The sequence below is a fragment of the Neodiprion virginianus genome, chromosome 4, assembly GCF_021901495.1.
Source record: "Neodiprion virginianus isolate iyNeoVirg1 chromosome 4, iyNeoVirg1.1, whole genome shotgun sequence".
NCBI lineage: Eukaryota > Metazoa > Arthropoda > Insecta > Hymenoptera > Diprionidae > Neodiprion > Neodiprion virginianus.
The window spans coordinates 30,078,833-30,094,048 of record NC_060880.1 but is presented as its reverse complement, the minus strand read 5'-3'; the positions used below and the strand labels follow the sequence as shown (position 1 = coordinate 30,094,048).

Below are 15,216 nucleotides of genomic sequence, written 5' to 3'. Positions count from 1 at the left end.
AACTCGTTTTTATCAATGATTCAATACATTATTTATTTTATTACTAACGCGTAGAATTCGTTCACTTTCAGAACTTGTCCCTGCAAATCAAGAGTCTAAAGACACCACAGAGGTCGATGAACTGGGGGAAGGGCAGGAAACTGGTGACCTTATTCCAGGACAATCTTTAGTTTTTGCTGTACTAGAAGTTTGCTTGTGCTTACTCGTACGACAAATACCAGCGTTGAATCCCAGTCCAGGTGGTGCGACAACGGTGTTGTCTCATCGGGGATATACAGCATCGGAGGAATGTGGCAGGCTCATTGCTGCCACTCTGAATGTGATGGAAGGTCTTCCAAGGCTTTGTTCTCCACAAGGTTGGTCCTGAAATTACTTGATGTGTCGATGTATATCATCGATAATTTATAATAAAAAGAATTCTCAACAATCACGTTAAGTTAATACTTGTTCGTAAGAACATATTGTAAATCATGCTGATAAGGTGCATATTTTGCTATCAAGCTTTAGTTCGGTTTATTTTAAGTTTTACATGTACGCGATGAATACCTAAACTGCATTGTCTCACAGGTGCCATTGCGATTCTACCCACGTTGTTATATTTAACAACTGGGGTAATTAGAGAGACTGCGATTCGCACAGATAACGATAATTCTGGGGTCGGACCTGGAGCACCTGTGCACGGGGCTCTGCATTGTCTCAAGAGTCTTATGACCAATAAATACGCAACTGATGCAAGAAGTGAACAACAGTGGAAAACTTTGCTTCAGAGTGCTCTTGCTAAAATAGTCGATCTAGCAAAAACAGGTAAGCCATATTAAATCTAAAATCATCGTTACTGCATGTACGTACCTCATTACGACGTACATTCATAATGATTGGATTGCAGGTTGTGATGAAACGAAAATGGATGAAGTTGCGATGATGTTAGGGATTGCAGTGTTTGTCCTCCACGCATCCCCTGAGGTTGTGAGTGCACCGAACTTACAGTACCCTTGCATCAATCATTTTCGGCAGTGTCTTCAATCAGAAAATACTCTGGTGAGTACGAACTTTCGTTCTTGCCCGGTCGTCCTAGTACCTTATCATTGAATGAGAAAATGTATCTTTCTTAAAGGTTAAATTAAAGTGCATACAAACATTGAGAACAATCTTCATGCACTATGAACGCAGTGTCAGTACTCCCTACATCCACGCTCTCGCACCAAGGTTGGTGGAATATCTGTACAGTGAATCGAGCAAACAAGTATCAAACGAAACTCAGCTAACTCTTACATTAGAAAGCATAGCAACGATTGAAGCACTCATATCATTAGCTGAACCTGCTAATCGTGAGTAGATAATAAATTGTAACTGCTTTCACAATTATGGTTCTTTGTATTGATAAATTAAATTTTGCATGCAAACCAGGAGATCTTATGCAAGGTAGGTGACGATTTCCAGGGTGTTCTTTCTATCAGTTATTTTCAATAATATTTACACCAACCAACTACATGGTATTATGTCATTGGATATAGAAAAAATATAATTGGGAACTTTTTTCAATTTTCAGGTATTCAAATGCTTACTCTGCTGGTGCCTATTCTGATAAATTATCTACTGGAAGGTGATGCCTTGCGCCATGGATCCAAATTCCAAATCACTCTCCATCAACAGAGCTTTCAATGGCTGAATAAAATAGGACCAAAGTACCCTCAGGTTTGATACTTATAATTTTTCTGCAATGAATTGTACGAATATTGCATAGTCCACATAAAATATTGCATATTGTGCAGGAATTTAAGACGTTGATGGCACAATCTACAGAGTTGAAAACAAAGCTCGAAAACGCGGTGAAATCCAGCCACCAGCAGCAGGTTCAAAAGCAATCAAGATTATCGGAGCCAGTGAAACAAGCAATTAAACTCAACACTGCCCCTTCAATTAAATTAAAAACAGATTTTTCTAACTTCAACTAAATAGTTGTAGAAACAGAACTAAGTATATCATTCTTAGTAGAACACTATACCATAACATTTATGTTGCTTTGTTAACAAATTGTGTATAATACTTTTTCTCATCAAATTGCTTACGGTCTAACATTCCATCAGACTTCAGATAACAATAAGTAAGTATCAGACAATTAATTTTTAATATTTGTAATCTGATAAACCATGCATAATTATCTGTCTGAAATTTTACGTTCGCTGCGACATGGATGACCGATGATTCGCACCCCGTACATACAGTAAAAAACTCGTAGCATCGAACATTTTAGAAGTGATATTCAGTTTTTTCGTTTAGTTGCATATTTATCAACAATTGATCCTCGCGGCGTACTGCTTGTATACTAATTTAACAGTTATTAATTTACTGAAGAATTTTCGAGCGTAAAATATGATTCATTAGACCGCAAATTATTTGATGAAACGATTGAAAACAAAGGGAATGCTCAGTGACCACAATAAAGAGTTATTTTTATATTATGTCATTTTAGGTCAAGATTGGAAGAACGATATGAAATAGTCATGTAATATTTCTTAATTATAACGTATATTTTGACGTATGCTTTAAGTCGATCAGATACAGATACATACACGGATAATATTTTTGAATTATCGTCTTTGTTGCGTCATTTCCTTTAATCTAACGCATCAAACGCTATTCACGGAAGTATGATCGAAATTAGGTCTAATCGTCGAAAAACAGTTGTCGACAATCCAAAAACAGCATTTAATTTGTAATAAACAATCAGAATTAACATCATTCGCGAAGTCTTATGAAAGTTCTGTTGGCATACCATTAGAATAATGTTTATCAATGATATTGATTTACGGGAAATTATTTGTTAGTTCAGACGTTCATCCACTCCCCATTTATCTGTAGAAATATTTATGAACAGATTTGCCAAGAAAAAAAGAATAAGAACAAAACGAATGGTCCACATAGTGGCGTATAAATTGTAGTCCTTCATACTTCGCATAAACTTGTATACCGAACATAATACACACACACAGCAACAACCGTCATACACATCTAGCGAGTGAATAAAGTAGCTGTGATTATATATATTATATAAATTCGTATAGAAGTCCAAGTGATGATAGTATTACTACGTGTAACGGCGTGAAATCTCGTCAAAGTGAATCATGTTGTAATTTTACTAAAATGTATAGGAATTCAAGAAAAACAAAAACAAATATATATTAAATCTATAATAGCATTTTTATAATCTGATTTTTGTTTTATAAAATCACGTAGTCCTTGATATAATGTTTAGTGGCATAATCTTATTTTAATTTAGTTCCGCATTGTATTTCAGTTCCTAAACCGTGATTGAGAAATCTGATAAAATATTATTGGATACTTAATTCAACCGATGATAGAAATTACATTTTCATGTCTTCTTGATCTGCCACTGTACTTTTGTTAGTATTCTGAATTCTACAATATCGCATCCGTGCGATCTACCGATAACTATAGCATGATACGAAATCTCAAATTTTCGCTTTGAACTGAAAAAATCCATTATCACACCATTATTCTTGAACTCGGTAATTAGTGTAGATAAAGCGTTTGCGAAATAACGCGCTTTGACTTTAGTCAACGTAGTGCGCCTAATTGAATGTAACTTCTAGTTCGTATCTTAGATTTTAATTTAGCGCTGCCCTGGTGATAATTTCGTAAACCATACTTGCCGCAAATATATGGGCGAGAGTCATTACGAATTCCACGTGTAGTCTGTTGGTAGTTCACACCGACTAAATTGAATCTGTGACGCTTTGTTATTGTTCCAGTATCTCTGATAGCCAACTTGATGCGCACAAAAGTGCCCCTTGAGTATTTTTAATCGATTTTTCCCACCAGAAACGGAGGAATGTTGATTGAACATAAAATGTAGCTTATTGGTGGAACTGTAATTTTCACATCACGTTGACACTGTAACAGCATTTTAATCTAATTTACGCGGAAGTTCTATCAACGTCACAATTATGATGATGAAATATATCTGGCCGGAGTCTGCAAGGGGAGATTAATGAATTATCGCAAGAAATGTGTCTGAATTACATAATCGTTTCTCTTCGCAGATAAGAGATAAATTGTAGCAATTTCACTTCCAAAGATATTTTGCTACGAAAATATCGAAATGCAGTACTCATTTATTATTCACGTTAGACTGTTTCGCCGTATATTAATAAAAACCTTTCCAACAGATGCATCCTTCAACAAATCCAGATTTTCCGTCGTTTGCGACTGGATGAATTGATATCCTGTCCCGACAAAAATCCGAGACTCCGTTTAATGAGAGTGGATTTTAGGCGGCGACAGTACCACCCGATTCTACCAACGCATCGCGTACGGCCCTGACTCATCGGAGAACGGCAACAGGTATAAGCTGTAGGCTTGCTCGTGGCCATACCCTGCACGGATAGTGGGACACGTACTGATGCCGAACAAGTGTGTTCAACACTCGAGAGAAGTCTCGGGCCACAGTCAGTCGCTAGAGAAGTCAGCGGAGTCAGTAGTGAGGCAACTCCGCAGCCGTGGCGTAGTTCATCAGGCACATCACGTCTCGGGTGCAGCGATAGAATTATTTCCGGCCCTTTTCGCCGTTATCAATGTTTGTCTGTTCTAATCACTGACGACGCTCTCAGACCTCGTGCCTCCGAAGCTGCAGTACCGCGTATCATGAGTGAACTCTGATCATCGCAACCGTCCCTAATAATAGCCGCCGATGCGTCTGTGGAGCGCCTGCTGCATTGGCCCGCCGACAACCTGAGCGCAGAGGCACCTGTGGAACCAAGTGTATCGGTGTTTGGTAATTCCCGTGACAGACCATGTGAGGATTTATGCTGTTTTCAGGGAGATCTTTGCGCGCTCCATTCTCCCATGGCGAAGACGGTGAGCGGAATTTGACGGAGGTCAACTTCTGTGCGGGCAAGGTGAAGAGACTGAGGAATCCGAAGGTGACTGGTTCGGGATTGACGTACCTTACGAGGCTGAGAAAAAAATTAAAATTTACACAATGTGTAATCTATGGTGAACGTTTATATCTATGCGTCGTGCAATGACGACGGTTTTTTGCTGCGGTCAACGCGTGCTGACGGTTATTCAGTTATAATCAGTTATAGACAGTTGTAATCAGTTGATGTATTACACGGATGTCATGGTTGAAAACTGACACGTGATGCCTCTGCCCTCTTCTCCGAATCCTTTAACATCGTCATAATTCATTCGCATATTCCGATATGGATATTGGATAATGTATCAATAACTGGGTGTGTTTGAATCGATGAGATTGATCGGCACGATCACGATCCATCACTGCTTCAGCTGAAGAAATCGAAACGACTTTTTGTATAAATGACGGGATGATCTGGCAGTTGATAAATTAATTCTTGATGCACCGAAGAGGACACTTTATAAATTCAACAGCTCTTCTGCTGGCAAGGAATGTTGAACAGTTTCTGATTATTCGCCAACTTGGAAAAAGTCTTTCGCATATGAGACTGACTACGAAAAGTTCCAGCGAGGGAAATAATGCATGGTGTAAACACTATAGTTATTGTCCGCGGTAATTAATTATCGTTGCTGCGATAAACGATCTGCTGGTGAAATAACGAGTAATGCATTTGACTTGCCTGCAGTTTTTGGTGAATAGACAAAAGACTGGACAGATTTGGCGACTCAGTTTTACTCGCTGAAAATCAGGAAGTTGGATAGATATCGTTGTTTTCAGGCTGCATACCTGACATAATCAACCGTTATTAAAATGAGAAACTAATAATATAGATACATTACACCGAGACGCTGGCCAGCCCAAGTTAATGGCGCGATTTTTCTAGCTATTTAGAAACTCCTGTTTCTAAACTTGATTGAGGATTACCCTCGTATATTACCACAGCCAAGTTAAGCCAAGGCAGTAGGTAAACGAAATGGATTGGTACAGGAAATTGCGTCGAAGACGGTAAGATCATATTTTATTCGTTTTTACGTTCATGTAATTTTAAGGGGAAAATCCTGTTGTAAGATACTAAAACAGAGGGAATGTTTAGAATGTTTTTCGAAGAGTCAAAGAAAGGAGTTTTCATAAAAATGTTATGAGTTATTTAACGACATTTTTACTTAAAAGAAACACTTTTTTCAATCGAAATATTTGGTAAATATGAAGCAACAGCAGCAGTTTTCGCCCAGCATTCCGCCTCTAATTCTTCACTGAAACAAAAGACGCAAGTTTTTTTGCATTTGTTGAAAAATTTCGTGATTGGTAGACCTTATCAACGAATTTACCTTATAAAATCATGCAACGCGTTTTTGTAACAGTTTACTAGGTACTTGTGAAATTAATTTTTCTTTCGTTTTGACCTAATCATGCATTACGATTTTCCTTTAAGTAGTGGTATAAATTTAGCGTGTGGTGATAATTTCTATCAACTGCATCCCAGTGTTGAATCATGTTCATTAAGCGATAATCGCGACGGAGCATGCCAACGATAACAAATTTAATGCACGTGACAGGCCAAAGTGCAATTTTTCGTTATTCATAGAACAGAGTCTGTTACAAGTGAACGAACTTAAACGTCACGAGTAAAACACATCTCATCATGTGTGTAGTATAAAAATATATGTGCTGTTGTCCTTGCCATATATATATTTTTATTTTTATAGAAATTGTTGATTGACCATTCGACCATTGTTTCGGATATATGGAACCGGCAAGTGCAACCATCCTTAGCATTCCATTCACTTTGAGTATCGACACCAACTTTCCTTTTTCCCTGACAAGCACGCCTTCTAAATTTGATCTATTTCCTGACTTGGATGGCGCATGTTGCGTGGCTTGGCATTGCGCCCAGTACAGACTCAAGCCCACATCTTCGCACACATACCCTATACTATTCGTGTATACAATATTAGAACAACGTATCGTTGGAACAACGACAGTCGCTTACTGTTAGTAATTAGATCATTTGGGTAATTTCAAACAGGTGTCAATAAAATTCCCATTCCGTATGAACCGGAGTACACAGTAGGTACTCCATCATCTATGATAGGTAACCCTGAAGCATTTTACGAAACGATCAAGCATTACATACGAAATATTATACTTTGTGTCATCTCAACTCTGCCGTGAAACTTAAGCCAGAGTGTTGCTCTGTTCGAGAGTTGCTCAGGGGAGAAGCACGTTTTTTCACGATATGACGAAGTGTTATCGATGAAGTAGATTAAAATACCATGGTATACATCATATCCATTTGCTTTCCGTTGTGCGAGATATCACGGAAAATGTACGTATTGGGTACAGTTACACAATCAACTCGAACAAGGCAAGCTCTGTGTGATTTTTTTCATTGCATGGTTAGAGTTACACTATATTGACAATCTTATTGTGTGACAGTTTCTTCATTTTGAAAAATGCCATATCCAACTATAAATTATACTTTCAAACGTGCTGTGAGTGGAAACTGAAAGAAAAATCAAACATTTAAGGCTTGTGCGCAACTTGAACCGGTTTTCTATTTCACCACTCTCACATAGAAGGCCGAGCCTGAGGTTCACGCGATCCTCGCTTCATTCATTCAAGTGGCAATGGGAGCCTCTGATACGAAAACGTAATTACTTTCTTACGAATCAAAGTTCGAAAAAACATTATATATTTTATTACATATTTTACGTATCGATATTCACGTATACCTATGAAAACGGAGATGAATATCGTTACAAGCGTTTAAAGTGTTCGTGACGGAATTACAATGCACCGCATTCAAACAGCTTTTTCATACTGGTTGTGAATAACATTTTTAGATCTTGATATGTTTGCACTCGCATGGCTGGCATCAATGTTTGCGCATTTCAACGCGCGTGGCTGACGATAAGTTATGTAGGTATGCATAACAACGAATGCAAAACATACGTCCACGCTCTAGAACCAATGCCCGCAATCTTCCATACTATCAAATACAAATTTTTATCAACCACCATTGGTTTCAATTGCCTTTGTCGGTCATGCATCACAACTGAAATAAACTGAATTTCGCGTATCATGAGTACCTACAAATTGCAAGAATCGTAACGTAATAAACCCACTGGTTTACACAGATTCGGCAGGAGAATTTTATGATGGCCTGATTCCCTCTATAAAGAATAGTATGTACATAAGATAAGTGTCCGTAAAAAGCTGATTATGAGTATATAATTGTGTCAACGACTTGTATCTCCACATAGGTTGCGAGAATACAATCATAGCAAGCCTGTGAAAAGGAAATTCCGCGAGTGTTCACAAACGCGGTAAATACTACGGGCTTTCAATTCCCTTTCCCTCGTCTGGTGTCATAATTTACGGAAATGAAAAAAAAATTATCTATCCATTTGTGTCAAGAAAAAATTACACGCTACCGTGAGAATGGTATAACTGAATCATGTAATACGCGATAAAAATGATTTGTAGGTAAGAAATCCATAGAAAATATCTCGTCAGAAAGAAGCTCCTGAGTATTCAATCACCTGTACGTGTTACTCCATGTATTCTTATCCGTGGCTGACAGCCAATTATAAAAGTATCAGATGCGTAAAAACAACGGATCTCGCGCCGGTTTGTAGGTAAAAGCTACAGTGAGGTTTTTATGTTTATGACGAGGTTGCAAAAGTCTCGAGTCATTGCGCAAGATTATTCACAATAACAAAACAACAAAATATTTTGTGAAACTTGGTAGCTTATTCAAGTGTAGATCTGAATTCTGAATTTGTACCTTGAATCATAAATGTTTCCAATAATACAGTAGGCATGGTAGGTAATATACCCTACTTCAATTAAATTAGGTATTCGCATCATATAATTTGCGTATGCCAGGTTGAAATATTGCGTAACAACGAATGCAGGCTGAACAATGGATGATAGTACGATACCCACAGTGTATGCATAAATGCACGCGCATACTGATTCTTGAGGGAACTTCGAATTACCGTATAGATTGATGTGGATTTTTTTCTGTAAGTGTAATATTTCGACAGATTACCGAAGCACGCAGTCTAGTAAGATGAACTGAGAAACCGATTTTAAATTTGCCAAATTCTGGTTAATATTTTCATGCGCTGGTCTTTGACGGAAGAAGGAAATATTCTTACAACGGACTCATTTACAATGATCAACGAATAATATCTATTCCTCAATGCTTAGATACGATAAAAGACTTATCGCATCTGCAGTGATAAAAATAATTATATGTTTGTGACTACTGAAGAAGACTAGCGGTAACATTTAGGGCAAATGTTTTACATCGATACAATCTTTTATAGTCGCCTGGATAGGCTAAACAGCATATTTAAAAAAGTTATCCATATCTATAAACGAATATTGTTTGTATAGTATTTGTATCCACATGATACATGACATGTATATAGTAACAAGGCGGGCCCGTTTGGGTCAATGATCATCTCACATTCTGAATTTATGTAATGTGAACGTATAGTTGTAGTCTCAGATCTATATAACTGGTCAACCATAAAACATGTCAAACGGCAATATGGAAACTAAACGAACGGCGCTAGCGACTTTAGTGTTGAGAGTGCGGAGAACTTCATAACCCGATCATTTGCGGCGCAGTGTGGAAATTCCACATTCCGAAAAGCTCGTTTCAAATTCACAATTTCGAAACGAAATCTACATAAACTGTTGAATAACCCTATATTTAATGACAATACACTTGTCATTCTAATTTCACTCTTACATAATAAAATTTCGAAGGAAGACCGCTGAAATTTTAACTTAAACCAAACTGTCGGTCTTGAGATGACTGAAAACAAAATCAAATAAGAAAATGTTTCCACAGATTCTGAAATTTTGGTAGTATGTTTACTGAAAAAAATGTGAACCTTTTAATGGATCTTTTATGGAAGACTGTGTTCGCTACGAAAGGTTTCTTACTATCGCGATTTCGTACAAATCATGCAATTTCTTTGTTTTGGCGTTAAATGAAAATGTATCGGAGTAGTTTTGTTCAGAATTGCACATAGATTGGGGCTGTAATGCCCTTTTTTGTGTTCGAGATACGTGGAGTTGGATAATTCAAGATATATACGACGACGTTGAAATCGACCAGAGCACCCCCTTAAGTCGCTGGCTCTGTAAACGAATTTATCAATTTAAAAGAAATCCGGTGGGAAAGTCACGCAACTTATCTTGTAAAGAGATCGATGTTCTTCCACCCTCATCATATTATTTTTTTTTTATTCCGCAGTCGAGCAGCGCCCGATGATGATCTTGAGACCGCAACTGAGCGATGGGAACGTTGGAAAAGTATAAATGTCATTTACTTCACAATGTTCTTAATGTCGCTTGGCTTCAGCATCATTCTCACAGGAGTTTGGCCCTATTTAGACCAGGTACGTATTTCATGAATGTACGGTGAATTGCACGGTTATACATAAATATACATACTAGAGTAGTTCTTAGTATGGCCAATTTTTAATTATGATATGAATAAAGATACAAGATATTTCAAGAATGCATCAAACTAGTTCCGTTTCATTGCGATGATTGACACTAACCATAATTATCTACGCTTAACCTGCATGTATCTCTTCTGCAAAGCAATCATTACTTCACCTTGCTTATCTACAATATTATCGTCGCTTGCCAACTACACCGCACTTCACTGCTGTTAGTTAGTGTTGAATATTTCCCAATGTTAATGCAGCCGGAGATGCAGCCAGTCAGCGTACAACACCGAACTTTCTACACGCATTCTTAGAGGACCGGATATTTTCTTATTGCCTTGGCCCATTATTATTCTTTCCTACGATTACATAAAATGGTACCTTGAAGGGTACTCAAAGCAATATTCTTAGTTGTCTTCCTCATAATTGTAGTCTGCGTTCTTGGTATACTGTGGCGATGCACCATGTAAATTGTACATTGCAATTGAAAATATTCGTTTCCAGCTAGATCCTACGGCTGGAAAAGAGTTCATGGGGTACGTCGTGGCTGCAAATCCCTTGGGACAGATGTTATTCTCTCCCTTGGTCGGTTGGTGGGGCAACAAACGCGGGTCCGTCAGGTTGCCACTCTTGATTACTCTGGCTGTTTTTACTCTGGCTTCCGCAGCCTACAGCGCACTTGAAATCATACCTGTCTACAAGAAGATCGCGATGCTCATCGCCAGGTTCTTTGTTGGCGTCAGTTCCGGTTAATAAAATTAATTATTAATCGCTAGTTATGAAATCCAACGACGGCGAATGCAGCAACAAAGAAATATATCATGTTTCTTTTTCTAATTTTCCTTGAGAAGCCCAACTTAAAGTTGGAGCATCGCTCTAGCAATGGTATCGATTCGTCATTTCTGATGCTTTTGCTCTTTTTATGTGATAATTAAAACTGTCACTGATTATCCATTTACAAATATTATGTGACCGAAATAGCCACGAGCAAAGAAAAATGGGGCCTAAAAATTTGTAAACGATTTATTTTCCGTTATTTTCACTGAATATTTTTCATTTATTTTTAATTTTTGGACTACAAAGTAGGATCAGGAAGGCATTTGGTGTACAATTTAAATCTCTAATACAGACTTTATTATACTTTTAACTTTCATGCTCGTGCATAACCATATTCATGTTTTCAGCAAACATTGCAGTGGCGCGATCTTACCTTTCAGCAGCTACGAAATTATCTGAGAGAACTCATGCCGTTTCTATGGTGTCTCTCGCTCAAGTATGTACAAATATGCCATAAAAAAATCAATTTACATTAGCATAACTCATTACGTATGAGTTACTGCATTCTCCAATGGCCAAGTTCTACGGCGTTCAATGTGAAATGGTATGTGGATCTATGTTCAATGATACTCAGTCACTTATTTGTACTTTTCAGGTGCTGGGATTTGTCGTTGGTCCCGGCCTGCAGGCTGCGGTAACACCATTAGGCGACAAAGGATTTTACCTTCTTGGTCTTCCTTTCAATATGTACACAATGGCCGGTTGGATCAACGTTCTGATGGGCGTCTTCAACTTCGTCCTCTTTCTTCCATGGAATTTTAAGGAGCACCGAATCGCAACTCGGGAAGCTATGCAGACTCAGGGGAAAACATCAGGTGATACTGACCGTTGGAACGCGTATAATTTCGCTATAACTGGTCGGATTGAGAAATTGTAAAGAGAACAAGTAAGAGGCGCGCATGACAAAGAATTTCGGCCAACGTTCGGTTCTTCTTCATTGTTATGTGTCACTGCAATTTCTTTATTCAATTAACCATATGACACGCTTTTATCAATCGTTTCACGTGGGATACTACAAACCTACTTACCTATTTACTCTCTGTAAATTGGTGTTATGATAATGCGTATAGCTTATAAGATAATTATGAACTCTCTTTAGGAAAAAAGACACTTCCGAAAGAGGAAAGTGAAGCTGATTGTGAGAAAAGTCTGATTCTGTTACAGAGGAAGAAACTTGGAAGGCGATGAAGCCAGATTACATTGCCTCTTGGACTTTGATTTGCGCGTTCTTTGTATTGGTCTTCAATTTTGTCCTCCTTGAAACGTGAGTAAAGTGAATATTGCCTAACCTGAGAACTTTTTTTTTATTCTGTACGAGTAACTTTCACCTTATACAACACAGTTTCGTACGAAGACTATAATGCATTAGTAAACCATAAACAACCTGCATGTTTCAGACTTGGAACTTCGCTGACGATGGATCAATTTGCTTGGTCAAAGACTGATGCCTTGTACTACATGGGTCTTTTAATGAGCGTCGGTGCCGTAGTAGCCTGCATCACTTTCGTCTTAATTGGTCCGCTGTGTAAAAGGTGAACTGAAAGTCCATGCTCTTCTTACAATTGGATGGATTTTAGAAACAATTAGACCGTTAAAACTTTTTCGCACCTAACTGCTACAAGTCGTTCACGTATCCAATTTTCCCCTCAGATTTTCCGAGAGGAAGATCATGCTCTGGGGTGGTTTCTTTTTAATGATCGTCGGAAGAATACTGTGCATTCCATGGGGTCCGAATCCCCCGGTGATCGCCGAGTACGGTCGTGAGTAGTTATTTATTATCATACTATGTACGAACCGTTTTTTAGCGTAATTTCAATACGCTGTGTTAAACAAACGACAGTAAGAAAATGTAATGAATGTTTAAAGCTTTCGGCAACGAGACAAAAGATGCCAACGGAACAGACATCCTCGGCTGTCCAAGCACCCAGGAATGGTGTCGGTATACGCCTCAAATGACCGTGACACAATTTCTCCTCGGCTACGGATTGACGACCATCGGATATCCATTGGGAGTGACACTGATCCAGACGATATTTAGTAAAATACTTGGTCCCCGTCCTCAGGGAGTCTGGATGGGCCTCATGACAGGAGCCGGGTGTGCATCTCGTGTGATGGGTCCAGTGTTCGTGGGACTTATTTACACGCGGTATGGGACTTACCAAACTTTCGGGGTTACCGGTATGACGCTGGTGGTAGCTATGATTTCGATTCAAATTGTGAACAAGCGTTTAATACCACCCGATGCTGCTGATGCAACTTTAAGAGGCGTTGGTGAAATCGTCGATGGCAAAAAAGAGTTCGAGCTTCCCCTCGTCTATCAGCCCTTGAATACAGATCGAAAAGAAGGGGAGGCACAAGGTCTGAATGGAACGTCGTGATTAAAGTCTATATGTCGGACAGCGTTATGTACATACATTCGTAATATTGTAGCAGCAATGACTGCTGCGTTGATTCCGGTTACCCGTTAATCGAATTTTACCGTAAAATTTCAAATAAAACGGAGGCCACAGTGTCATTTGTTTGTTTGGGCTTTGACGGCCACTGCATTGGCACGAGCTCAGGTCAATATACAAATACATAGGTATATCAAAATATTTTACTGCTAATGTACAGTGATAGATGTATGGATTGTTGAATATGTTTTGTGTACTCTAAACTTTATACATATTAAATTGATATATATATTTGTTGGGTTAAAGACTGTGTAACGATGACTTTGTTAAGACTACTCATATGTGTACCGCGACGAACTTTGTTTGTACCCCATTTATACAATATTATAATGCACAATAGTGGGTAGCGAATGTTGTGTATATTAATCATATAAGAGTTCCGAACTTCTGTTACAACATAAAACCTTACTATGAAACTTGAAGTCGTACTGTATCACAAGTCACAGAACGTGTTAAATCTCTTTTTCATTTGAAGGTGTCATTACTGTGCACGAACTGTGGGATTTTGTGCACACATTCTAATGGCCATTTGGCACCTGGGTTATGCTAAACACGAAGAAAAATGTCTGAAGCCACTGAACGAAATACATAGAAAACATTTTTGTAATATTTGACACGTCCAATAAAGAGTCCGTTTCCGACGAACTTTGATTAACTATATCTTACAACGCACATACGTTCATACGTTAGAATACATATATATTTTTTTGTTGCGTTGTACTCGGCTAGTACCATACACTGCTGTATAATACATTTGTCTATATCACGGGCCCAGTTTGGAACAAGGTTCTTTATAGTGAACAAGGAAGTCGAATGCACATGCGTTGACCAATGCAGATTCTACACGAGTCAACGCAGCCTACTGCACATCACGAACTGCCGCCAACCTATTTGACGAAATGGTTTCTATCCACTTGCGTGACGCCCGTTAACGAGCTAGGACATCTCGTTCCATCGTTTTCAACATTAGGTTGGCAACAGAACGTGGCATACGCTGGGCTGCTTAAGGTGGTTCTTCCGGTAATCGACTGACTTACGAGAGTTTCCAAGTTTTGGTATATTGTTCACAAAGTGAAAGTTTATGTGTCTGAAAATTGGAGGTCAGTTATCGGGCAAATAACAGAAATGAATGATGTTGAAAACCGATGAGTATGAACTGTTTAACAGGGGGGTTACGGCCGACCTATCATTGTGAAAATTGCAATTGAATGTTTCTTACCTTTAACGAGTTACGGCTTACACAAAAATCGACGTATACGAAGTTTGGAATATCAGAATTCTATAGGTGACAAAAAACCGAGGGTTTTCGGAAAGTCTGAAGAAATATTTCACAATATAGCAACGGGAATGTACACCGAACGCGTTTACTCGTAGACGCGTGAATATTTGGCAACGTCGCTTACTTTAGCCCGTGATCAACGACACGCCAGATTTGAAAATCACTATCCGTGTGATATTAGCCACTGAATGAAGACGTTGACTGAAGAAGGTAAAGACGGATACTCCTGGGTAA

The 15,216-nt window shown here is 38.5% G+C and overlaps 2 protein-coding genes and 1 long non-coding RNA gene across 15 annotated transcripts in view; 2 read left to right on the top strand and 1 right to left on the bottom strand.

The window, feature by feature from the left end:
- The window catches only part of LOC124302658 (HEAT repeat-containing protein 5B), a 77,174-nt gene extending 73,980 nt beyond the window's left edge, over window positions 1-3,194 (top strand). For 10 of the 12 annotated variants that reach the window (XM_046759035.1, XM_046759036.1, XM_046759033.1 and 7 more), the window contains 7 exons: window positions 72-356; window positions 568-804; window positions 887-1,038; window positions 1,115-1,328; window positions 1,408-1,422; window positions 1,550-1,695; window positions 1,773-3,194. In XM_046759035.1, the coding sequence (XP_046614991.1) occupies window positions 72-356; window positions 568-804; window positions 887-1,038; window positions 1,115-1,328; window positions 1,408-1,422; window positions 1,550-1,695; window positions 1,773-1,955 (1,232 nt within the window). In that variant the 3' untranslated portion in view covers window positions 1,956-3,194. The remainder of the gene's footprint in view (window positions 1-71; window positions 357-567; window positions 805-886; window positions 1,039-1,114; window positions 1,329-1,407; window positions 1,423-1,549; window positions 1,696-1,772) is intronic. The other 2 variants (XM_046759031.1, XM_046759040.1) reach the window with 1 other exon arrangement.
- On the bottom strand, window positions 186-4,431 carry LOC124302667 (uncharacterized). The gene is made up of 3 exons (XR_006907752.1): window positions 3,671-4,431; window positions 850-1,078; window positions 186-363 (listed from the first exon to the last, which is right to left on the bottom strand). It is a non-coding gene; the product is annotated as an uncharacterized LOC124302667 (long non-coding RNA).
- A 12-nt stretch (window positions 4,432-4,443) lies between these two features.
- Window positions 4,444-14,119, top strand: LOC124302662 (major facilitator superfamily domain-containing protein 8). 2 transcript variants are annotated; one of them, XM_046759051.1, is made up of 9 exons: window positions 4,444-5,944; window positions 10,215-10,273; window positions 10,918-11,161; window positions 11,598-11,686; window positions 11,846-12,065; window positions 12,415-12,514; window positions 12,648-12,782; window positions 12,901-13,010; window positions 13,117-14,119. In XM_046759051.1, the coding sequence occupies exons 2-9, from the start codon at window positions 10,229-10,231 to the stop codon at window positions 13,626-13,628; spliced, it is 1,455 nt and encodes a 484-aa protein (XP_046615007.1). In that variant the 5' UTR covers window positions 4,444-5,944; window positions 10,215-10,228; the 3' UTR covers window positions 13,629-14,119. The 2 variants fall into 2 exon arrangements, with proteins under 2 accessions (XP_046615007.1, XP_046615006.1); XM_046759050.1 differs by having other exon boundaries at window positions 10,215-10,359.
- The last annotated feature ends 1,097 nt before the right edge of the window (window positions 14,120-15,216 follow it).